Raw genomic sequence first — 24719 nt, 5'->3', positions numbered from 1 at the left:
ATTGGACAACCAGAACTGTACAAAAGACTTCAAATGCAACCTAACCAAAGTTTCATAAAGCTGCAACCTGACTTCCTGGCTCTTATACTCAATGCTCGACTGATGAAAGCAAGGCTAACATACATGTTCTAGACCATTCTATCTATTTGTGTTCCCACTTTCAGAAAGTATGGACTTCGACCCCATGTTCCCTCTGTATATCAATACTGTTAAGGGTCTTGCCATTAACTGTATACTTTTCCCTTTACGTTTGACTTCCCAAAGTGTAACACCTCACACTTGCTTGGATCAAACTCCATCTGCCATTTCTCCACCCACATCTGTAACTGATCTAAACATCGCTCTCTGCTTTGACAACCATCCTTACCATCTGCAACTCCACCAGTTTTTGGTGTTGCCTGCAAACCTACTAACCAAACTACCTATGTATATAACCAAGCCGTTTATATATATTACTAGACTAAGTGGGACCCTTTGGGTTCCATGTTCACACGGGAGGGCTTGTCCCCCAACGCAATATTCCACCTCTTCACCAATTCCAATATTGGTGGCCAGTGCGTGGGGGGGGGGGGGGGGGTGGCTTTCTAGAGCGCTAGTATGGGTGTTGTGGGCTGAAGGGACTGGTTTCCAGAGGGCTAGTATGGACATTGTGGGCCAAATAGATTCTTGGGGTGACAGCTCAGTCACTCAAGCCTGTTGTGCTGGCAGCTCACTCACGGCTGGTGGGCGAGCAGTTGACTCACGGCTATTCCTTGAAATTCCATTTCAAGCAGGGTGCAAGGCCACCAAATGCAAGTGCAATTTCATGCCATTTTAAGCAGGGTGCAAGGCCACCAAATTCAAGTGCAGTTTCATACCACTTCAAGCAAGGTGCAAGGCCAACAAATTCAAGTGCAGTTTCATACCACTTCAAGCACGTGGCAAGGCCACCAAATTCAAGTGCAGTTTTATACCATTTCAAGCAGGGTGCAAGGCCACCAAATTCAAGTGCAGTTTTATACCATTTCAAGCAGGGTGCAATGCCACCAAATTCAAGTGCAGTTTCATGCCATTTTAAGCAGGGTGCAAGGCCACCAAATTTAAATGCAGTTTCATACCATTTCATGCAGGGTGCAAGGCCACTTAATTCAAATGCAGTTTTCTACCATTTCATGCAGGGTGCAAGGCCACCACATTCAAATGCTGTTACATACCATTACAAGCACGGTGAAACCACAATAAAACTACACAAAACACCACACTCACACTGTAGACATTCAGTGTGTTCAGTTGATTCACAGCTTTGACAGAGTCGTGACCTCTCCCTCCCCCATATTACAGAGACTGAACCACACCCACACTTCCGGGTTTTATAATCCCTCCCCCTCCCACTGGAAGGGGCGTGGTCTTCATGGCGTGATTGACAGAAGAGATTCTCAACATTTTTAAAACACTAATAACACTTTTATTTTTCATTGATCAGAAGAATCCTCTGCACCTGATGAGCGGGAGGGGGACTAAGCAAGATGGCCAAAAATCACAGCCGTAAGTGATAGCGTTTTATCAAAAATCAATATACAGTGCAAACAGGATTTTGTCAAGTTTAGACTTTTAATCATTTGCCATTTCAAACCAACCACCACCAACTATTTGCAGTGCTTTATTTTAAACCATCCACTACCAACCATTTGCTGTGCTTTATTTCAAATCAACCACCACCAACCATTTGCTGTGCTTTATTTCAAACCAACCACATTTTCATTTTCAAACCACATTAAGTGCACTCAAGGTTGGTAAAACCACACTCACAGTTTAGTAGACATGTGTTCAGTGTTATTCACAGCACAGACTGAGAGATGTGACCCTCTCGCTCCCCCATCTTGCAGAGACTGACTGAGGCACTCTACACTTCTAGGTTTTATAGTCCCTCCGGAAGGGGCGTGGCCTTCAGGAGGGAGAATCACAACATTTTTTAAACACTAATAACTCTTTAATTTTAATCGATGGGAAAATCCTCTTGTCCTGCACAGCGGAGGGGGACTCTGAGTAAGATGGCCAAAAATCATCAGTGTGGGTACATATTCAGAAAAATAAAGAGAATGCAGGAGGTGGGGCCCCAGTGAGTTCTAAAGGAATATGAGAAATGGGGCCCTAATTGAGATTAAAGGGAATGTAAGAAATGAGGTCCCAGTGTGTTTAAAAGAATATAGGAAACTAGGCCCTGTTGAATTATAAGATGGGGACAATCTGCTTAGTGAATCTGCTTCCACTACCCTCTTTAGCAGCGCATTCCAAGTATTCATCAATCTCTGGATGGAAACCCCACCCCCAAAATCTCTCAATCGCTGATAGACTGTACACTGCAAGGGCCAGGATGCGAGCTGGTAAGATCATCTCTGATCCCTCTCACCCTGGCCACAAACTCTTTGAATCACTTCCTTCTGGAAGGCGACTCCAGACTGTCAAAGCTGCCACAGCCAGACATAAAAACAGCTTTTTTCCATGAGTTGTAGCTCTACTCAATAACCAAAAATATGTAGCCTCCTTTTGCTCTTGTATTTTATTTAATTCACATGTTTAATCAATAATATTTTATTATTACTGTTTAATGTTTTATGTGTCATTCCTGTCACTGTATGTCATGTTGTCACTTGCGAGCGGAGCACCAAGGCAAATTCCTTGTATGTGACAACTTGGCCACTACTTATTCATTCATAAAATTATTCATTCATTCATTCATTACCAACATAAATAGGAACATCTTTAATTGGTAGCAGAATGCATAAAATATGATCCAGCAAGCATTCATTTGATCTAAAGCATAGATAAGTTTTTTAATGTTCTTCCATTTCCACTGTTGGAAATAATTTCTCATTTTCTGGGCCTGCTATCTCAGAACTTAAATCAATTAAATAGGATAAAAATTAAATCCTATACACTTACAAAAATGAATTAAAAGGCGAGGAGAACGTTAAATCAGTGTCAGTGATGCAGTTGAACAAAGGGGACTATGAAGGCATGAGAGGGAAGCTGGCCAAGGTAGACTGGAAAGGGATCCTCGCAGGAATGACGGTGGAACAGCAATGGCAGGAATTTCTGAGCATAATCCGGAAGACACAGGATCATTTCATTCCAAAAAGGAAGAAAGATTCTAAGAGGAGTAGGAGACCGTGGCTGACAAGAGAAGTTAGGGATAGAATAAAACTAAAATAAAAGTTGCATAACACAGCAAAGAGTAGCCGGAAGCCAGAGGATTGGGAAACTTTCATTAGACAACAAAAGGAAACAAAACGGGCAATACGGGCTGAAAAGATGAAGTACGAAGGGAAGCTGGCCAGGAATATAAAGAAGGACAGTAAAAGCTTCTTTAGATATGTTAAGGGAACAAGAGTAGCAAAGGCAAATATATGTCCCTTGAAGGCAGAAACAGGTGAAATTATTATGGGCAACAAGGAAATGGCAGAAGAGTTGAATAGGTACTTTGGATCTGTCTTCACTAAGGAAGACACAAACAATCTCCCAGATGTACTGGAGGACAGAGGGTCTAAGGGGGTAGAGGAACTGAAAGAAATTTTCATTAGGCGAGAAATAGTATTGGGTAGGCTAATGGGACTGAAGGATGATAAATCCCTTGGGCCTGATGGTCTGCATCCCAGGGTCCTCAGGGAGGTGGCTCTAGAAATAGTGGACGCATTGGAGATCATTTTCCAATGTTCAATAGATTCAGGATCAGTTCCTGTGGATTGGAGGATAGCTAATGTTATCCCACTTTTCAAGAAAGGAGAGAGAAAACGGGGAATTACAGACCATTTAACTTGTCTTCGGTGGCGGGAAAGATGCTGGAGTCAATTATTAATGAGGTAATAATGGGGCATTTGGATAGCAGTAAAAGGATTAGTCCAAGTCAACATGGATTTATGAAAGGGAAATCATGCTTGACTAATCTTCTGGAATTTCTTGAGGATGTGACAAGTAAAATGAATGAAGGGGTGCCAGTGGATGCAGTGTATCTAGACTTTCAGAAATCCTTTGATAAGGTCCCGCACGGGAGACTGGTGACTAAAATTAGAGCACATGGTATTGGGGGTAGGGTGTTGACATGGATAGAAAATTGGTTGGCAGACTGGAAGCAAAGAGTAGGAGTGAACGGGCCCTTTTCAGAATGGCAGGCAGTGGAGAGTGGAGTGCCGTCGGCTCGGTGTTGGGGACGCAACTGTTTACCATATATATATATGATTTGGAAGAGGGAATTAGGAGCAACACTAGCAAGTTTGCGGGTGACACATGGGCTGGGTGGCAGTGTGAACTGTGAAGAGGATGTTAAGAGGTTGCAGGGTGACCTGGACAGGTTGAGTGAGTGGGCAACTGCATGGCAGATGCAGTATAATATAGATAAATGTGAGGTTATCCACGTTGGCGGCAAAAACAAGGGGGCAGATTATTATCTCAATGGGGTTAGGTTAGGTAAGGGGTTGGTGCAGCGAGACCTGGGCGTCCTTGTACATCGGTCACTGAAAGTTGGCTTAGAGGTACAGCAGGCAGTGAAGAAAGCTAATGGAATGTTGGCCTTCATAACAAGAGGATTTCAGTATAGGAGTAAAGAGGTTCATTTGCAGTTGTATCTCTGGTGAGACCACATCTGGAGTATTGTGTACAGTTTTGGTCTCCTAATTTGAGGAAGGACATCCTTGTGATGGAGGCAGTGCAGCGTAGGTTCACGAGATTGATCCCTGGGATGGCAGGACTGTCATATGAGGAAAGATTGAAAAGACTAGGCTTGTATTCACTGGAGTTTAGAAGGATGGGGGGGGGATCTTATAGAAACATATAAAATTATAAAAGGACTGGACAAGCTGGATGCAGGAAAAATGTTCCTAATGTTGGGCGAGTCCAGAACCAGGGGCCACAGTCTTAGAATAAAGGGGAGGTTAATTAAGACTGAGGTGAGAAAAAACGTTTTCACCCAGAGAGTTGTGAATTTATGGAATTCCCTGCCACAGAGGGCAGTGGAGGCCAAGTCACTGGATGGATTTAAGAGAGTTAGATAGAGCTCTAGGGGCTAGTGGAGTCAAGGGATATGGGGAGAAGGCAGGCACGGGTTATTGATAGGGGACGATCAGCCATGATCACAATGAATGGCGGTGGTGGCTCGAAGGGCCGAATGGCCTCCTCCTGCACCTATTTTCAATGTTTCTATATATTTTTAAATTATTGTTTGGAGCACATCCACGTGTTCTTTCCTGGAGGCCGAGAACATCAAATGAAAGATGCACTCCTAAAGGAGAGCCAAAATTTGTGTGCAGACAATAACCATTTGTGAATTACATTGATTTACTTTTTCTAAATAAAAGACTGACATAATTTAGATCTGCTGAAGAGAATAAATACAACTTTATTGAAGGATTACAATCCTTACATCTTTCTGTAATTAGAAACAGCACAATACAGAAACCAGACAGAAATTAGTGAGGGTAGTACCATATAACAACCAGAACAAAGGACAAAGAGTTCAAGTTGATGTATTGTACATTTCTTGGGTGACTGACCACTGCCCCCTTTCTTCAATTTCAATACTGCAGTTTACAAGTAACCGGCTACTATACAAAAATCTGGCATCTCACCATATTGTTCAGGCTTTTTAAAGAGTACTTCTGTTCAGCACACATTTTAAGTTTGGCCACCAGCAATTCATATTTGAGGCAGTACTGTTGGGATGCAAGTTTGTGAAAAGTTGATTTTAATAGCCTGGATTCCTGCTATGCCTCCGCAGCCAGCAAAACAATTAGATACAGTGTGTTCTAGGCACCATAGTTACGATTTGAATCTGACATTTCCCTATTGAACACCTGGGAAATATAAATAACTTGCCCAAACTGGCTGCAAATTAGCATTATTTGAACAAAGAGATGCAAAGTCCAATAATCAAGTTCATCTCATTATTTTCCTCTCAGAAAACACATCAATAGAATCATTTTTGCAGCAAACTCCCTCTCAATACAGTTTCTGCACATACAACGAACAACTCATCGAACGTGGTAGTCCAGTATACTTCAAAAACAGCCCGTGATCCTCAGCACATGTTCTGAAGGAAAAAGGAAAGGCAAAGCCAACAATACGGTATAAAAGTCACACGGGTAGCTTTTCTTCAGGATGCTTTGTCTTCTGCTATGGATGTATGGGTTGGAGATACAGCTTCTGGCTTGCGTGCAATTCTGTCCAGTTCTGCCTGTACATCTGTTAACACGGGTTTATGACCTATAAATAGGAAAGGAGGGAGATATAGTTATAATCTCTATTAGCAACAGGAAAAATAGATTAAATACCTGACTGTAATCATTGTTGCAAGTTTAGTTATTTTAAGAAAGAAACATTATCAGTGATCACTAAGAATTTCCTTGAGCATTTGGTCTTTTATAAACCATATTCATGAAACTTTGGATGAATTTTTGGTCAGGTTCTCACTCTACTTATGCACACACTGAATTTAATAGGAAGAGCACAGAGTTATGCGATTATTCCTCAAAATACAACTTGGTCTCTTGCCAATCCTTTGCCAGAGCGAGGCCATAAGCAAACTGGGGGAAAAAAAGTACCTCAAATTCCAACTGGGTTAGCTTAGTGCATTCCACCTAAATTTTTTTCACCCTGAAATAGAATCCCAAATTTCCTGGAATTTGATGGTATTTCCTGAAATTTAAAAAAATGCTTCCTTCGTGCTATTTGTTGTTTTTTTTTTCGCGGGCACACGTTAACAACACAAAGAAGAACAAGGCAAAACAGATCTATGTATCTACACAGTTTAAGAAAGAACTGCAGATGCTGGAAAAATCAAAGGTAGACAAAAATGGTGGAGAAATTCAGCAGATGAGGCAGCATCTATGGAGCGAAGGAATAGGCGACAGTTCCTTGTTTCTACATTTGCAAGATTAAGAATAAATTTGTGGATAGACACAAAAAGCAGGAGTAACTCAGTGGGATAGGCAACATCTCTGGAGAGAAGGAAAGGGTGACGTTTCGGGTCGAGACCATTGTGGAACTGAGATTTGTGGAACTGTTTGCCAAAACCACAATTTTCAGCTGATCCATATGATCTAAAAAACCGCAAACTGGAAACCTCTCAGCAACTTAAGATCAGAAAATAATATTGACATTTTCAAGTTGAATTAGTGGTTCAAAGATCATTTGAGATGACATGGGCTAGGCTGGAATTTTATACAAAAAAAATTAAAAGAGGAAGTAATCAAATATCTTAGTAATGCGAATTTAAATAAGTGCAATGACTGAGATATTAGATAAGCAGTGGGTCCAAGCACTGGCTATGTTAGTCATCATTTTTTTCTTTGAGAAGCTGAACACGTTTAATCAATGGTTTGGCATCTTGTGAAATTTAATATATAGAGAGATAGATATTGATGATATTTTGGGTTGGGGCACTTTATAATTACAAAAAATTAAGAACGTCAGAAGCAAAACAGTTTCTATTAAACCCATGTCATCAAATTTACTTCACAACAGTTTAAGTATCATGATGTAGTGAAAGTTTTTATTTGCAACAGTTTAATTCTAAGCACGTTTAAAAATAAATCATCTCTGGTCTCATGAACATTAAAAAAATTACGTTTGGACCAATTTATAAATCCTGAACTGATCAAGCAAATAATCAGGGAAGAAAATCATTAAGCAACCTTTCAGAGTTGAGCACTTTTTTGTATTACTCTATACAAGTGGCTTTACTCTCAAGGAAGTGCCAAAGTGATAGCTTAAGGGAAAATTGAGATTGGGGGATGTCTTGTAGAATTGAATCTAATTTCATATTTTATATCCCAAAGGGATTTAATGAGATCCACATGTCAAGAACTATGAAACAAAGATTGTCCTATATTGTCCTCTAACAGTCAAGAAACAAATATTATCAAGATGGTTAGGGAAAAAATATTCCCCTGAATACTAATGAGGCTAATGAATTGCTAATAAAATATAATTATGAATTAATTTTGAGAATAATCTGAAATGACTTCCATTTGGAATAAGAAACATCGAAGTGCTACTGATAATGTACAAATAACTTTTCCTCCATTAATTAACTTTGGGATAGATTTAATGTGACTGGCCACAGCCATTGTTTACTGTATAACCAATCATATAAAGGGGAAATTTATAATTAAAGAACTGGGTGGGGATGCTGTGGTATTAGAGTCAGGTGGTTCCAGATGGATTATTAGTATTACATCAAATGATGTTTTCCTACGGTATTCCAGTAACAAAATTCTTAATAAACACAACTAACGAATCAGCAAGATGTTTTGTAATTGCGTTGCGGTGTATAAATTATGGCGGAAATGTTTCAAAAAACATTTTTAAACAGGTCATTCTGACCCCGCTGTATAATCATATACTTATTAAAACTCTGATCTTGTATATGTGTATATATATATATATGTGTATATATATATATATATATATATATATGTGTGTGTGTGTGTGTGTGTGTGTGTATATATATATATATGTGGTTGTCTTTACATCTTCACAAAAACACTACGTGGTAACGATAACAGTTTTACATAGAATGAGCTGCCAGAGGAGGGAGTTGAGGCAGGTACAATAAAATTTAAAAGACCGTTGCACAGATACATGTGTAGTAAGGAACTGCAGATGCTGGTTTAGGCAGACACAAAAACTGGAGTAACTAAGCAGGTCAGGCAGCTTCTCTAGAGAAAAGGAATAGGTGACGTTTCAGATCGAGACTCTTCTTCAGACAGGGTCACAGGTACATGGATACAGAAGCTTTAGAGGGACATGTGCAAAATGCCAGCAAATGGTACTTGCTTAGATGGGACATAATGGTTGGCATGGATGAGTTAGGCTTCAGGGCATGATTCCCTACAGTATGACTCTACGACTACTCTATGTTGGTCTGAAAAGTCCTGGTATTCTGAAAAGCGGGGGCATTTTAAAGTAGGTAATCCAGTTTGCTATATATATTTATCTTAAGAGTCATAATGATAGATACTGACAGGAAGGAAACCCACGACATAATTCAAGCACCCATTTATATTAATCAATTTTTGCCTGAAGGATGCCAACGTCATCCGTCCATTCTCTCCACAAATGCTGTCGAAGTTACTCCAACATGTTTTTTGCTCAAGATTCCAGCATTAGTCTCTTGCGACACTAATCCCATTTTATTTCCCTCCACTTTTAAAAAATAAAAACAATTCCCCAACCTCAGATTATACACTCATCTACATCTTAGGGACATTTACTGTAAACACTTAAACTATCTACCCACACATCTTTAGGACTTGGAAGGAAACTGAAGTACTCTGAGGTAACCAATCTGGTCACAGAGAGAACACGCAAACAGTACAAAGACAGTACTGGTAGTCAGGATCAAACCTGACTCACTAGAGCCCAGAGACATTAGCACTAATGGCTGCACCACCATGTCATCTACTTCTACGACTGAATTTTTCACATTTGATTATTAAATCAATTGACAAAACAAAATTTGGTGCAGTGAATTAATGGAAGTAGACAGCAAGTTATGCTACTGCAGAAATTTGACATACAGTGTTGACTGAAGTATTACAAATGGCCTGGACTCAAACTCATATGTACACACTATTATTTTTTATAATATCGAGGAAGATTACTAATTACACATAATGAATTAAAATTTTAATTCTTAAAACTGATCTATACAAATTATTGATCAAGAATTAGTGATATCTCAAAAATGCTAAAATGGCAGCACACAAAATGTACCTAAACCAAAACAAAGTCAAACTGAGGAATGAGGAAGCCAAAAATGAGGAAGCCAAACATGAACTGAATTTATTTTAGTGTGTACTGGTAGCAGCAACTACTTTCTGGCTCGCTTTTTGCTCCAAGATGAACTTTTTTTTTCTGCAGCTGCAGTTATTTTGTGCAGGTCTGCGAAATGTTTATTAGTCCTACAATATTGAAGAACAAATTAAATCTGCATCCTATTTTTTGCGATATCATTAGCATTTCATGATTCTTTAAATAGCACAAAGACATATTCTGCAAAGCTGAGCGCCGCCTGAATGGGAACTTGTGTGTTTTTCAATGGGTGCAAGAAGGAAATCACTAGGAGATTATGCAACCTCTGCAAAAGCTTCGGAGAAACTTGAATGGTATTCTAAGTAGTCCATCATAACCACATATTTTCCAAGACAAATTTCTAGCAAGCATTCATGAAATTCATTTTTTTCATCTACTCTCTCCACCACCCCCCAAAAAAACTTTACACCATTCTGCATGCATCATGCTCCAGAAGTCAAAGGCATTAGTTAATGACAAAAAACAATTCCTGGAAAGTGACAGAACTTAGAATAAAATGTGTGAGGCATAAATCTTGCTGTGATACATTTTGATACATCATTAGAACAACGAAGTTGGTCTGCACTAGATAATGCTTTCTTTTAAATTTGTTAAGCCTATGAATTCTCAACAACGAAACTGCACCTCTTATGATCCAGGAAGATAACATGCAAGTAATATTGCTTGAAGGCCAAGTTAAGACACCACGATGTTATATGGGATGTGTGCTTTCCAATTTTCTGACAGATCAATTAAAACTTTCATAAAGGCAAAGACAAAGACAAATGAATAAGCTGATTTATTTACAGAAAAAACCCAAATTATTTGGACTAACAGCCTTGATTTTGTAAACAAAAATTGCCACATGTTCAAGCTGGTCAGTTAATTTGCTCGGACCAGAAAATTGTAAAGGTAATTTATGTGGTTGAAATAAGATAACTTTCTCATTAGTTCCGATTCGAGACAGATTCTGTGTCCCTGTTGACTGATAGCATTTGGTTTCCTAGCTACTCAGAAAGATAGCATCTCAATTTCTGATTATAATGAAGCTCTCTAACCTGTTGCAAGGAGGGCTGTCACAAAATTTTCATGAAAAGCCTCTCCGATTTAAGGTTCTTTATCATGGCCACAGGATTAAGGTCAAAACAGAGTACCCAGCTGCGATCTAACCCCAAGGAGGAAAAACTCATAATTTTAAGGCCTTGCCAGTGTCCACCATGTCCTAAAATAGCACCCACTGTTTAGTTATGAAGTGGAATGACTCAAGTATCAACTCAGTAACCAGCAAGCTTGGATCTAATTATTGCTCTTAAAGATTGTAAAAAAATTCTTGTGATCTTAACTTAAAATTATAATAACATTTTGATAAATTTCAAGGTCCTCTTCAATAAAATATTAGCAAAACATCTACGAGAGAATGGTACAGCATTGAAAGGCCATTTGGCCAACTAAGTCTGTTCCAACCTTTTAACTAGCCATTTATACTAATCCTACATCTATATTATTAAAAGTCTCACTTGACCACTTCCTGTCTGCGCTGTATATTGATTTACGAAAAAACGCTACCCTGTATTGCTGTGATTTTTGGCCATCTTACTCAGTCCTCCTCTGCTGAGCCAGCCCCGAGGATTTATCCCATCGATGAAAAGTAAAAAAGTTATGAGTGTTTAAAAAACCTTGAGATCAGCTGTTTGGTCCTCTCGCCTGTCAATCACCGCAATGAAGGTAATGCCCCTTCCGGGGGGGGGGCAGGACTATAAAACCCCGGATGCCTGGACGTTAGTCACTCTGCAAGATCGCGAGGGAGGGGCCACGACTGTCATTCTAAGCTGTGAATCAACAGAACTGTGAGTCTGCAATGTAGTTTCAATAAATGATTTGTTAGCCCTTAATGACAACGCCATGAGTTGTTTAGCCTGCTGCCCTGCCTGTGCTTGAAAGTGCAATGCTTAATTGGAAATGAAATGACAATGCCATGAGTTGTTTGGCCTGTTGCCCTGCCTGTGCTTGAAAGTGCAATGCTTAATTGGAAATGAAATGACAATGCCATGAGTTGTTTGGCCTGCTGCCCTGCCTGTGCTTGAAACTGCAATGCTTTATGAGGCCCGACTGTGTTTGGAATGAATAAATTATTTATTAGGTCCGACTGTGTTTGGAAGGAATAAATGCTTTATTAGGTCCGACTGTGTTTGGAAGGAATAAATGCTTTATTAGGTCCGACTGTGTTTGGAAGGAATAAATGCTTTATTAGGTCCGACTGTGTTTAAAAGTCCCGCTCATTTCAGATAATGGCACAGATGACACTCAATGACACAGATAAATAGCAATCTGTGTCATTGATTCATACAGCGTTACAATAGGCCCTTCGGTTCAACTTACTCACGCTGATCAACATGCCACATCTACGTTTGGCCCATATCCTTCTAAAACCATCCCTTGCATATACTTGTCCAAATGTTTTCTGAACATTGTGATGTACCTGTCTCACCTACTTCCTCTGGCAGCTTGTTCCATATACCTACCATAATTTGTGTATAAAGGTTGCACCTCAGGTTCCTATTAAATCTTTCCCCATCACCTTAAGCCTTTGTCCTCAGGTTCTTGATTCCCTTACTCTGGGGAAAACAACTCTGCATTTCCCCATCTATTCTGTTGGTTCCCGATTTTTATTTTTTTGCCAAATATCCATCCTTCTTAACAACTGCGTTAATTCCCACAGAAAAGAGCAAACATTGCATTCAAGCACATTTTCTCTGTGTATCACCGATTTCAAAACACAATGCATGGACTGAGCTTTCTAAACTTATGGCCACTCATATATGCCTTGGTTCCTGAAATTTCAGACAGTCTATTCTGCTTTCCAGTTTGATTGGTTTGTGCTTTAGAAAATTAATGGCATTCATGATCATATCCACTTATATAATTACTTTTAATCAAAATGTTACCATAGAAAACCAATACTAGTACGGCTAGATTCTGAAATGCGATGTTTTGGACGTCAAGGAATTTTATCTAATCACATTGTCCTGTACACATCTAATCCAGGAGCATTCAATTAAACATTAGCTTCTGGCAAATGGTTCTAGTGTATACAAAACTCAATTAATTGTCAGCAACATGTACCATTATAAGTGCTCTGATTTCCTGTGATGATAGTTAACACATTTTGCTGCTGTAAAGAAATATACTATTTCCTTTTTAATGGCTTATGTACACGTTACAAAAACTCTGGGACAACTTTCTTCTTCACTTCAGATCAAACCTTCACATGCAATTGGAAGCGGAACATTACAAATTAAGTTAAAAAAAATATATCACCTGAGCTAATCATATTTAGAAGGATCATTCATTTTCTATGAGTCGACTAATATGGCTTTCTTTTATGAATAATTTCAAGCAGGAATGACATTAAAGCTGTAGCAAAATGAAAAGGGGCATGCTCAGCCACTGGAAGAAAGTTAACTTGCGTGATCTTCAGGATTCCAAAAGCTTTAGCAAAACACTGACCTTAACGAGGCCAACAACTTCCAGCAACTGTTACCACGCATAGAATAAGAAAAAAATTAGAACATGAATGTATTGGGCTTTAGATAGTAAATGTCACATTCAAAATGTTGCAAATTAAATTGGATCACTAGTATAATTCCCCTGGGATTATTAACAATATCTTCGATATATTCTCTGGAGACACAATCCGTCAATTTGTTGATGATATGAAGAACCATGGAGGAATTAGGTCAGTGGACAATTAAACCATAGATTCATTTACACACAAGCAAAAAAAATGGTTCATTTGTGTTAAATGTTCTTTAATCTCGAGCAGGATACATTTGGTGAAGGCATTTAAAAAAATATTTGGTGATGATTCAACCAAAAGGGTTTTTAAATCTTGGTTTTGGAGGAAAGCGGGCTGTGGAAGTAGGTGACAATCAGAGCGCATAAATACAATACTGATAATCCATGACAAAAAGTTGGATGGCCATCGAAAACGCAGATTTGATGGTGGGTTACAGCTATGGAATATAATGCAATCACGAGAAATAATAAATTCTGAGTAGCTCAGAACAGATGCATCCAGAAATATTGATCTGTTTTATATTGCTTATGAGCCTTTGTATTTTTACATCTGAGGTAATTGCATAAATAAAGATGCATTATAAATACAGTGGCAGCATCACATCATCAACACAAAGATACATACTGGTTGGCTCATGGACCATGTAGGGCCACTGTGCCCTCCATAATGTTTGGGACAAAGACCCATCATTTATTTATTTGCCTCTGTACTCCACAATTTGAGATTTGTAATAGAAAAATTCACGTGGTTAAAGTGCACATTGTCAGATTTCAATAAAGGCCATTTTTATTGGTTTCACCATATATAAATTACAGCTGTGTTTATATATATAGTCCCCCCCCCATTTCAGGGCCAATAATGTTTGGGGCACAGCAATGTCATGTAAATAAAAGTAGTCATGTTTAGTATTTTGTTGCATATCCTTTGCATGCAATAACTGCTTGAAGTCTGTGATTCAAGGACATCACCAATTGCTGGGTGTCTTCTCTGATGATACTCTGCCACCTTTAGCTTATGCTTGTTTTGGGGGCTAGTCCCCTTCAGTTTTTTCTTCAGCATATAAAAAGCATGCTCAATTGGGTTCAGATCGGGTGATGATTGACTTGACCACAATAAATCACATTTTTTTTAGCTTTAGCAGTATGTTTGGGATCGTTGTCTTGTTGTAGAATGAACCACCAACCAATTAGATTAGATTAGATTCAACTTTCTTGTCATTGCACATTTACAGTACAACGAATTGGTGATGGAAAGACTGGAGGAAAGACTAGGTGAGAGCTCTCTTATACCTGCATTAAGGAGATAATTAAACACACCTAAGCAATTACAAACGCCTGTGAAGCCATGTGTCCCAAACATTATGGTGTCCTGAAATGGGGGGGGGGGGGGGGCTATGTGTAAACACAGCTGTAATTTCTTCATGGTGAAACCAAAATGTATAAAAATGGCCTTTATTAAAATCTGACAATGTGCACTTTAACCACATATTATTTTTTCTATTATAAATCTCAAATTGTGGTGTGCAGAGGCAAATAAATAAATGTGTCTTTGTCCCAAACATTATGGAGGGCACTGTACGTGCGGCTGAAACCTCACTGCCTGCAAATTGTATATTGGAGCAAACTTTGAGTATTAAATAGCAACAAAGTATGCTGCATTCTTAATCCCAAATCTGGTGGGTATATCCACAAGGGAATTTTATAATTTGGAGTTAATTTGCCATTTATTGTAAACCATGAATCAGATTTGAAGAACTGAAAGCTGAAACTTACTGAATCTCATTAATATAGAGGAAGAGAATTTATGTTGGTCACTTTTCCAATTTGATCAAAGTTTGAAGCCTAATTTTCTTTGTTTTGTTTAATTATCTTTCAATCTTTAATCTGCAAGTTAAATAACCCTGGTTTAGTCTGATGCCCACACCTGTTGCAACCATAGGAAAAATAAATTGATCTTGTATTCTGATTATTCAAATTATTTGAGTATAGGAGCAGGGAGGTTCTACTGCAGTTGTACAGGGTCTTGGTGAGACCACACCTGGAGTATGCATACAGTTTTGGTCTCCTAATCTGAGGAAAGACATTCTTGCCATAGAGGGAGTACAGAGAAGGTTCACCAGACTGATTCCTGGGATGGCAGGACTTTCATATGAAGAAAGACTGGATAGACTCGGCTTGTACTCGCTAGAATTTAGAAGATTGTGGGGTGATCTTATAGAAACTTACAAAATTCTTAAGGGGTTTGACAGGCTAGATGCAGGAAGATTGTTCCCGAAGGTACACAAAAATGCTGGAGAAACTCAGCGGGTGCAGCAGCATCTATGGAGCGAAGGAAATAGGCGACGTTTCGGGCCGAAACCCTTCTTCAGACTGATGGGGGGTGGGGGGGAGAAGGAAGGAAAAAGGGAGGAGGAGGAGCCCGAGGGCGGGGGGATGGGAGGAGACAGCTCGAGGGTTAAGGAAGGGGAGGAGACAGCAAGGGCTAGCAAAACTGGGAGAATTCAACGTTCATGCCATCCGGACGCAAGCAACCCAGGCGGAATATGAGGTGCTGTTCCTCCAATTTCCGGTGTTGCTCACTCTGGCAATGGAGGAGACCCAGGACAGAGAGGTCGGATTGGGAATGGGAGGGGATGTTGAAGTGCTGGGCCACCGGGAGTTCAGGTAGGTTATTGCGGACTGAGCGGAGGTGTTCGGCGAAACGATCGCCCAACCTCCGCTTAGTCTCCCCGATGTAAATCAGCTGACATCTAGAGCAGCGGATGCAGTAGATGAGGTTGGAGGAGATACAGGTGAACCTTTGTCGCACCTGCAACGACTGCTTGGGTCCTTGAATGGAGTCGAGCCAATTCCTTACCCAGATTGTTCCCGATGTTGGGGAAGTCCAGAACAGGGGGTCACAGTTTATGGATAAGGGGGAAGTCTTTTAGGACCGAGATGAGAATTTATTTTTTCACACAGAGAGTGGTGAATCTGTGGAATTCTCTGCCACAGAAAGTAGTTGAGGCCAGTTCATTGGCTATATTTAAGAGGGAGTTAGATGTGGCCCTTGTGGTTAAAGGGATCAGGGGGTATGGAGAGAAGGCAGGTACAGGATACCGAGTTGGATGATCAGCCATGATCATATTGAATGGCGGTGCAGGCTCGAAGGGCCGAATGACCTACTCCTGCACCTATTTTCTATGTTTCTATTTTTCTATTTGTGATTCGCTCATTGATGAAATTGCCATTTTGTTAAAATAAATAAATTTAATGAAAATCACTGTCATTTATGCTGAATAGTTTAGTGTACTAATTCAGAAGTTTAGCCCTTTCTAAATTTAAACATGCAATGTTTTTACAGTTCGATACATATTCCTAAGTACATTCATCAAAATTGAAAAAAGATTAAAAGATTAACATTAATTATTCTTTGCCTCTCAGTCTAGTCCTGTAGGAAATACTCTAATATATAATTTGTTTAATTCACGGAGTAAAGTATCTTTACTGCAAATGCAATATTTTTCTGATTTAGAGCAGCAGCAAGTCACTCTGAATGAATTAAGAATTTTTCAATACTCTACATTTACTCTTTAAACAGCAACTTACACAACCAACTCATTCCAACCATGAGAATTTGAGAGTGTGAATGACCAAACCCCTGAAACCATCTGTATGACAAGGACATTATGTCATCTCTAAATGGAATTCAAACCCATGAGTTGCAAATAATGTAGCTTGTCAATGCCAGAGTTGTCAAAGTTTAACATGTTCAAAATTGAAAGGAAAACAGGAACCATACCAGTGGGACAGCATAAATAGGACCCAGAGAAGGTTTACATGGACACAATCAAAGACAGTCTATTACGTACAACTGTAGAAGTAATACAGGCCGAAACAAGATAAGAGAATTGTATTTTATTTGGTACAGTTTTCTTTTTTTCCCTGAAGACTGAAACAGAATGGGTTGTGTAACAACATTAGGGATAGAGTTAGTGAAGGTTACTAGGAATAAAGGATATGGATGGAGGAGGAGGGGTGACAATATAGGATGAAATTGGAAAGTCAAAACAAATAGAGCGGCTAGCATGGAATGGGGTTGAGGTGAGCAAAGGTTAGCAAGATGCGCCAGGGCAACATGATGCAATCAATCCTCCTGGTGTACAAGTGGTGCTGAAAAGGTGCTTGTCTGCTGTATCTAGCAGATCCTCCCTCTCGCTGTCTGTTTATATTCCTCAACCCTGTCAGCATACTTTTCTTATCTTCATTTAAAATATTCAACACATTTCAGGAATAGGTTAATTATCATTTAAAGTGTCCCTTCAAGGCAAAATGTACAAGTGGAAAAGCAGAAAGAGAACTGGGAGTGAGATTAGTAACCTTTCAGCACAGGCTCATTTTTTGACGTTGAAAGCACTCTCCTTTCACTTCTCCAAGTTCGTAGCATCAGTAATTTTCTTGTGCTGGTATGCATGATTAGTAAACATGTGTGTCATGTGGCCAGAAAAGGAAATTATATATATTTTTAAAAAGAGGTGCCGGCACATCGTACCAGTACATACGGAACAGTGCGCAGGATTCAAATGCAGGAATATTTTAAAACAGGAATCACCTGAAGATGCTCTATTTCATTAATGTAAAAATCCCAATAGTATTAACATATATAGTATATCCCAATAGTATAAACATCATACACCTTTTGAATGTTTATTTCTAGTGAATTTGTACAAATCTTTTACAATATGTTAATTTGTACAAAATGTCCAATCTAATAAAACAATCATCCAACTGTTATCTCAACATATGAATCCTATTAAGAAGTTAAGATGTCTTAAATGGAATATCAATTACTTACCACCTTTCTTTACAGAACCCTGTAAATTACTTGGACCTCCTCCAGGAGAGACGGTCTTTTTGCTCAGAAGACTGTTGAAGAAATTTGCCAGAACACCTTCACTTGCAGCTCCTGGAAGTGCAAAATACAAAAAATTAGGTTATTCTAAATTAGAAATGGTAAATTGCTAGATTTTAAGAATATTGTGGAATTTTAAACAATTCAGCACAAACTGTTACAAATACTCAGCAGGTCAGGTGGCATCAGTGGAAAGAGAAACATAATTTACTCTGTGAAGTCAGTCAAAGCACAGAAAAAGGCCATAGCAAAGTTAAGACCATTTTGCCTATATTTGGCCCATATCCCTTTAAACCCTTTCAGAATTCCATAGAAATGTTGAAGGAGACAGAGGGGCCCAAGTCCAACGTTCCCTGAAGTGCAAAACATAGGCATATTAGCATATGGAATATTTGCCTTCATAGGTCGAGATATAGTTGGGCCATTATGATGCAAGATTATAAAACTTTGGTTTGGTTCAGTTAGACAATCGTAACAGTCCTGGTGGCCACACTATGGGAAAGGTATGCTGGAAAGAGTGCAGAGATGCTTCACCAGGATGTTGCCTGGATTTAAGCAGTTTAGTTATGGGCAGAGATAGGACAGGTTGGACTTATTTTCCCTGGAGCAAATGAGGATGACAGGATACTAATCGAAGTATCAAGATTATGAGGGGCAGAATTAAGGTAGACCAAATCATTTTTCGCACGTTAGGGGTATCAAGAGAGCATACAATTAAGGTGAGAGTTCTGATGAGAATCGGCAGAGCAAGTTATTTTACAGAGAGAGGTTGATATCTGGAACACGGTACCAGAAGAGTTGGTGGAATCAGATACAATTACTATGTTGAAGAGGAATTTTGACTGACACTTAAATATGCAAAGCATAGAGGGACAATTCCAGTGCAGGCAAATGTGATTAGTGTAGATAGCCAAAAGAAAGCCAGCATGGAGGTGATGGGCCGAACTGCCCTTTTCTGTGCTGTCCGGACACATGACTTTGTTGTGCCCAACAATTTAAGTACACAGTACCTTTTATATTAGGATCAATTTTTTTGTTTCCTGACGGAATAGGAGTTACATTCACAACATTGGCACTTCCAGATCGGCTTGGTGTTCTTGGTGAACCTCCTGCAACTCTTGTTGACGAGTCCTTAACAAAACAAAATTTCAGAATATATAACAAACTGCAGAAACAAACAAAAGCTTCTGTGGAAGAATTTTCAATTTTGCTACATGAGCCTAAAAATTATGACATTTCTATTTTTGGATGCTTTCCATGTAGTATAGACAGCCCAAACTCAAACGTGAAGCTATGTGAAACCCTGGATTTTAGGCATCATTTTAACATAGCATTGTGCAAAGGTTAAATCTCTGATTGCCAGAAAGTAGTGTAGATGGCCTGGGTGGGAACTAATCGACCTCAAATGACATTTGGACAGGTAGATGGATAGGAAAGCTTTAGAGGGTTATGGGCTAAGTGCAGGCAGGGCTAATGTAGATGGGCATCTTGGTCAGCATGGGCAAGTTGAGCTGAAGGACATGTTTCCATGCTATCTGACTCTATGACTCTCCAGGTCCATGATCAATTTGTTGGGGAAAGTGGAAGCAGAATACCGAAACAATGTTAGCTTTGGGAGCATTGGTGAAGATTTGGGTAAGAATATCGCAAACTTTGGGAGTAATAGAATTTTGGACTGTGTTTATTGGGAGTAGCAAAAGCGGCAGGGATAATGCTTGATACCTGGTGCTGATTGCCAAGGTTAAGATCTCAGTGCCTGGAGGCATGGTAATCATGCAAATAATCTTTTTTTATTTAAAAACGTAGTGTTTGGAACAGTTTTTTCCAGAGACAATCAGGGAAAGAAGAGAAAACGAAGCCCATGTTTGCATGCACGGATGACTAGCATATGCATCAAACATGGCATAACTTGATTTATATATCCACAACCAAGCTGGCATCTGGCAGGCTCTGTGGCAGAAAATGTTTTGTCCCCAAAACAAATGAACAGTACCAAAATATCAATTGCCACAATTTCAATTTTGCACCTATGTCTTCTACAAATCCTTGTCTTCTCCCAAATATATTGATACCTTTACAGCATTGCGTTGCATATTCAGTGACTTATTCCCAAGTCACTAGGTTAATTATTGGCAATGAGGCAGAAGAAAATGTCTTAGTCAAAATTTATCCTATTTTAGTTAAAGTGTTTTATTTCTGGAGCTCTAGTCTTTTTTATGTGGGGGGTGGGGGAAACTGCTTTTCAGGGTCCCTACCTGGTCGGAGAGGCGGCTTTTCTCCGAGCAGCACCTTCGACCCGTCCTCGCGGCCTACCAGCGGGACTGGAGAGGCGTTTCCTGTCGGGACCGGCCAGAACTTCGGCTTTGGCGGCGGCACAGTGCTGGAGCGTTATCGCAGAGCGGGCGATGCCTTGCCCGGGTCGCTGCGCTGGAACTCCGGTGAGCTGAGACCGCCGATAAAAACATCGCAGAGCTGCGGGTCTGTGGAGCGGTCAGCCGCGGCGCATCAGGAGCCTGGGATCTCTCACCGAGATCGCCAGTGGTGGAGCTCCATCCAGCGTGGCCTGTCGGTTTCGGAAGCCGCGGTCTCCGGTAAGGAAGCGGCTGTTCCAGGTTTCCCAAGCCACTGTGAGGATTCTCCCGACGTCGGAGCACCATCATCCGGCGAGAATGGCCTGGAACATCGGGCCTCCGTAAAGGCGACTGCGGAGGCCAAAATAGGCCCGACTATGGTTGGACATGGGGATGGGGACTGGACATTGTGCCTTCCCTCATAATGCGAACCATTGTGGGGGGATGTTTTTTATGTTTACATTTCTTTATTATTGTTATGTCTGTATTCTTTTTTTTATGTGCTGCATTGGCAATAAGCATTTCACTACACCAATTGGTGTATGTGACTAATAACGAACCTTTGAACATTATAGCCATGCATATTCAGTGAATCACTGGATAGTGATCAGAAGGATTGTAAATTGTGTCCAATTTTTCTTCCTTAATGTGTGAGCAATATGATTATGGCGCCCTACTCTACTTGGTCTGCGGATTTATTTACTATACTATCAGCAGAATATTAGCCCTATAGATTTCTAGCAAATTGTTTCAATTTAAATGTCAATTTAATATGATGAGAATTGCTCCTAACACTTTACAATGTTCAAGTTATTTTATTTTCTGCAAAGCAACTAAACTTTAATTAAATTTAACTTGAGCAAATCAATTTTCTACATCTTGCTTAATCAAAAGTTATACAGCTCAAATTTGCAAATTGAGAGCAAAGCAAGGGTAGACTGCATTCCAGGTATTGTGTGCAGTTCTGATTCTCCCACTATAGGAAGGAATCAATATATTTGGGAGCAGAGTGGGATTTGTAGAAGACAAACGTGCAAAATTGGAAATGGTGGCAATTGATATTTTGGTACTGTTCATTTATAATTTGGGGACTAAAATATTACTGCCACAAAGCCTGTTAGATGCCAGCTTGGTTGTGGATATATAAATCAAGTTATGCCATGTTTGTTGCAAATGCCAGTTTTCTGTGCATACAAACATAGGCTCCGTTTTCTCTTCTTGCCTTGATTGTCTCTGGGAAAAAAACTGTTCCAAACACTAAGTTTAAAAAAAAAAAATTTGGATAAGGTTTTGAATAAGGTGCAGAAGAGTTTTACCAAAATGCTGCCTGGATTAGATGGTTTTAGCTATAGGGAGAGATTGGACAAAATTGGATTGTTTTCTCTGGAGCATCAGAAGTGAAGGGGAGATAGGATAGAAATATATAAAATTATGAGAGGCATAGATAGAGTAGACAGTTAGAACCACCTTCCTTCAGTGGAAAAGTCAAAGACTAGAGGAGATAGTTTTAAGATCAGAGGGTGAATGTTTGAAGGGATGTGAGGGGCAAGTTTTTAAAAAGAGTGGTAGGAATCTATATTGTGCACTGTCAGATACGATAGCAGTGAAGGGTCTCTTTGGACGCAAATAAATTGTAATCTTCCTGTATCTGGAGAACTAGGGTACTGAAAAAGATGCACTGATTATTAAAGACTAAACACATATGTGTAAAATCCCAAGATATGTACTTACCAATGGTCTTCCAGTTGAAAGAGGTGGTTGTTTTGCTAAGAAAGACTGAAAATGAAAACAATACATATTATAATTGTATCAGGAATCCAAAAGGTTTGCATTTCCTTAGCTACCAATATAAAAACATACAATTTTAGAGATGTTATTTTCAGGATTATATTCTAACAAATATTACAGCACTAACACTCTTTGTTTTTATTTTGGCAGCTAAAGAAATAAGCAAACCATTCAGCCAATCTGTCTCTGTCAGTAATTACGTTCTGCATGACTCTCCTATCCACCAAGATTTGCCTGAACCTAGTGATCTTTGTTATTTGCACTATATTTTATTTATTGAACTTTTTCTTTCCCCCCCCGTCATGTACAATGTTTACATATTCTGTTGTGCTGCAGCAAGTAAGAATTTCATTGTCCCGTCCAGGACATATGACAATAAAACTTTTGACTTGATCTACTGGATATCTATTTATGTTCCTTCGGAGCGGATCCCGGTCCTGGGATCGCTCCCACCGTGGACTTACCAACAAGGGCTCACAGTCTCGGGAGAGGCAAGTCGCGAGAGCTCCAACGCCGCAGAAGGTTCGTCCAGCCCCGACGCGAGGTTCGATCGCCCAGCGCGGGGGAGCTGATAACCCCCCGATGCAGGAGCTGAACGCCTCGATGCGGAGGGCCCGAACACCGCCGGCTACGGGAGTTAAGACCGTCCCGTCAACGGAGGGCTCGAGGCCCCCGACCAAGGAAGAGATTTGAACTTTACTTCGCCTTCCATCACAGTGAGGAATGTGTAAGAGTCACTCTGGTGGATGTTCATGTTAAATATGTTTTTGAATCTGTTGCTTTTAATTGTATGACTGCCCTGGCCAGTGAAATTCCTCGTATGTTGCAAAACATACTTGGCGAATAAAATCTGATTCTGATCTCCCCCTTATGCATTTATCTGGCTTCACTATTTTGAAGGAGTTAGCTCATTATCTATTTTGCAAATCTGTCCTTTACAGACCCAATGTCTGCTTGTATTTTAGAACAGTCCTTTTCTATGATAATAACTCCCAATTTGGTGTGAGGAGAAAATTCTGGCATTTTACTTCTTGTTCTTAGCCCCCCAAAATATTGAAACTTTAAAGAGTGTAAAATCCCGAGTAATATTTCAACACATGGGGGAAGGTAATGCCTTCGAAATTTGATCAAGTTTTAATGAGGTAATGAAGATGATTGATGAGGATAGGGCAGTGGATGTTGTATACATGGACTTAGGTAAGGCTTTTGACAAAGCCCTCATGTTAGGCTAATTTAATAAATTAAGGTATATGGGATTTATGGAGACTTGGTTGATTGTATTTAAAATTGGCTTGACCATAGAAGGTAGGTCTTATTTTGTTTGGAGGTTTGTGACCAGTGGTGTTCCACAAGGTTCAGTGCTGGGTCTTGTTTGTGATACTGATAAATATATATTGTAGCTGGGCTTATTAGCACGTTCACAGACAACACAAAAACCAGCAGGTTGTGGATAATGAGAGTTATCAAAGGATTCAGCAGGATATGAAGCAGTTGGACATATGGACGGACAAATGTCAGAAGGACTTTAATCTGGGCAAGTGTGAGGTGTTACACTTTAGGAGGTCAAATGTACAATGAAAATATATAGAAACTGGGTGGAGCGTTCAGAGTATTGATTTGCAGAAGGGGTTCTTGGGGTGCAAGTCCATAGCTTCCTGAAAGTGGTAAACAAATACTGTAGATAGAGTGGTATGATAGAAGGCATGCCTTCTTTGGTGGGAATATATTGAGTATAAAATTTGGGAAGTCATGTTGCAGGTGTATTAAACTTTGGTTAGGCTACAAATGGAGTTGCAGTTGTGATCGCCACATTACTGGAATGATGTGAAGGCTTTGGAGAGGATGTTAATCAGCACCCATATGATTTTGGTGGTGCCAAAATCTGATTTTTTAGACTAATGTATGTTGCTCAAATTAATATCTCAACCCATTTTAATTGACCAAAAAAAATTCTTGGTCCATGTGAAAGTACAGCTCAGGCTGTACATATCCAACTGAAAACATTAGAGAGGTTCCATTTTATTCTAAAGACAGATATAGATATAAATTTTCTAGGTCCAATATTTTACACTACAGGATGTCCTACATGAGACAATTGTTTTCTCAGATTGGAAAATCAGGGGAACAGCAGGAGTCAATGTTGGGCCCATTTTTTTTGGTTAACTACATGAATGATTTGGATGACAATGTAGATAACAATGTCGTAAATTTGCAGATAACACCAAAATTGTATGACATCAGTTGATAATGGGGAAGAAGATGCAAGTTTGCACCACGATCCTGATCAG

General features: G+C 39.6%; 1 protein-coding gene across 1 annotated transcript in view; it reads right to left on the bottom strand.

Moving 5' to 3' along the window:
* Positions 1-5346: 5346 nt before the first annotated feature.
* The window catches only part of dync1li1 (dynein cytoplasmic 1 light intermediate chain 1), a 65371-nt gene continuing 45998 nt past the window's right edge, over positions 5347-24719 (bottom strand). Inside the window, exons 8-11 of the mRNA XM_033039853.1 lie at positions 22375-22419; positions 19303-19423; positions 18236-18346; positions 5347-6234 (exon numbers count right to left, since the gene is read on the bottom strand). Of these exons, the coding sequence (XP_032895744.1) occupies positions 6125-6234; positions 18236-18346; positions 19303-19423; positions 22375-22419 (387 nt within the window). The 3' untranslated portion in view covers positions 5347-6124. The remainder of the gene's footprint in view (positions 6235-18235; positions 18347-19302; positions 19424-22374; positions 22420-24719) is intronic.

The sequence above is a fragment of the Amblyraja radiata genome, chromosome 2, assembly GCF_010909765.2.
Source record: "Amblyraja radiata isolate CabotCenter1 chromosome 2, sAmbRad1.1.pri, whole genome shotgun sequence".
Lineage (NCBI taxonomy): Eukaryota > Metazoa > Chordata > Chondrichthyes > Rajiformes > Rajidae > Amblyraja > Amblyraja radiata.
Note: the sequence above shows the minus strand (reverse complement) of the source record. Positions and strands in the feature narration are given on the sequence as shown.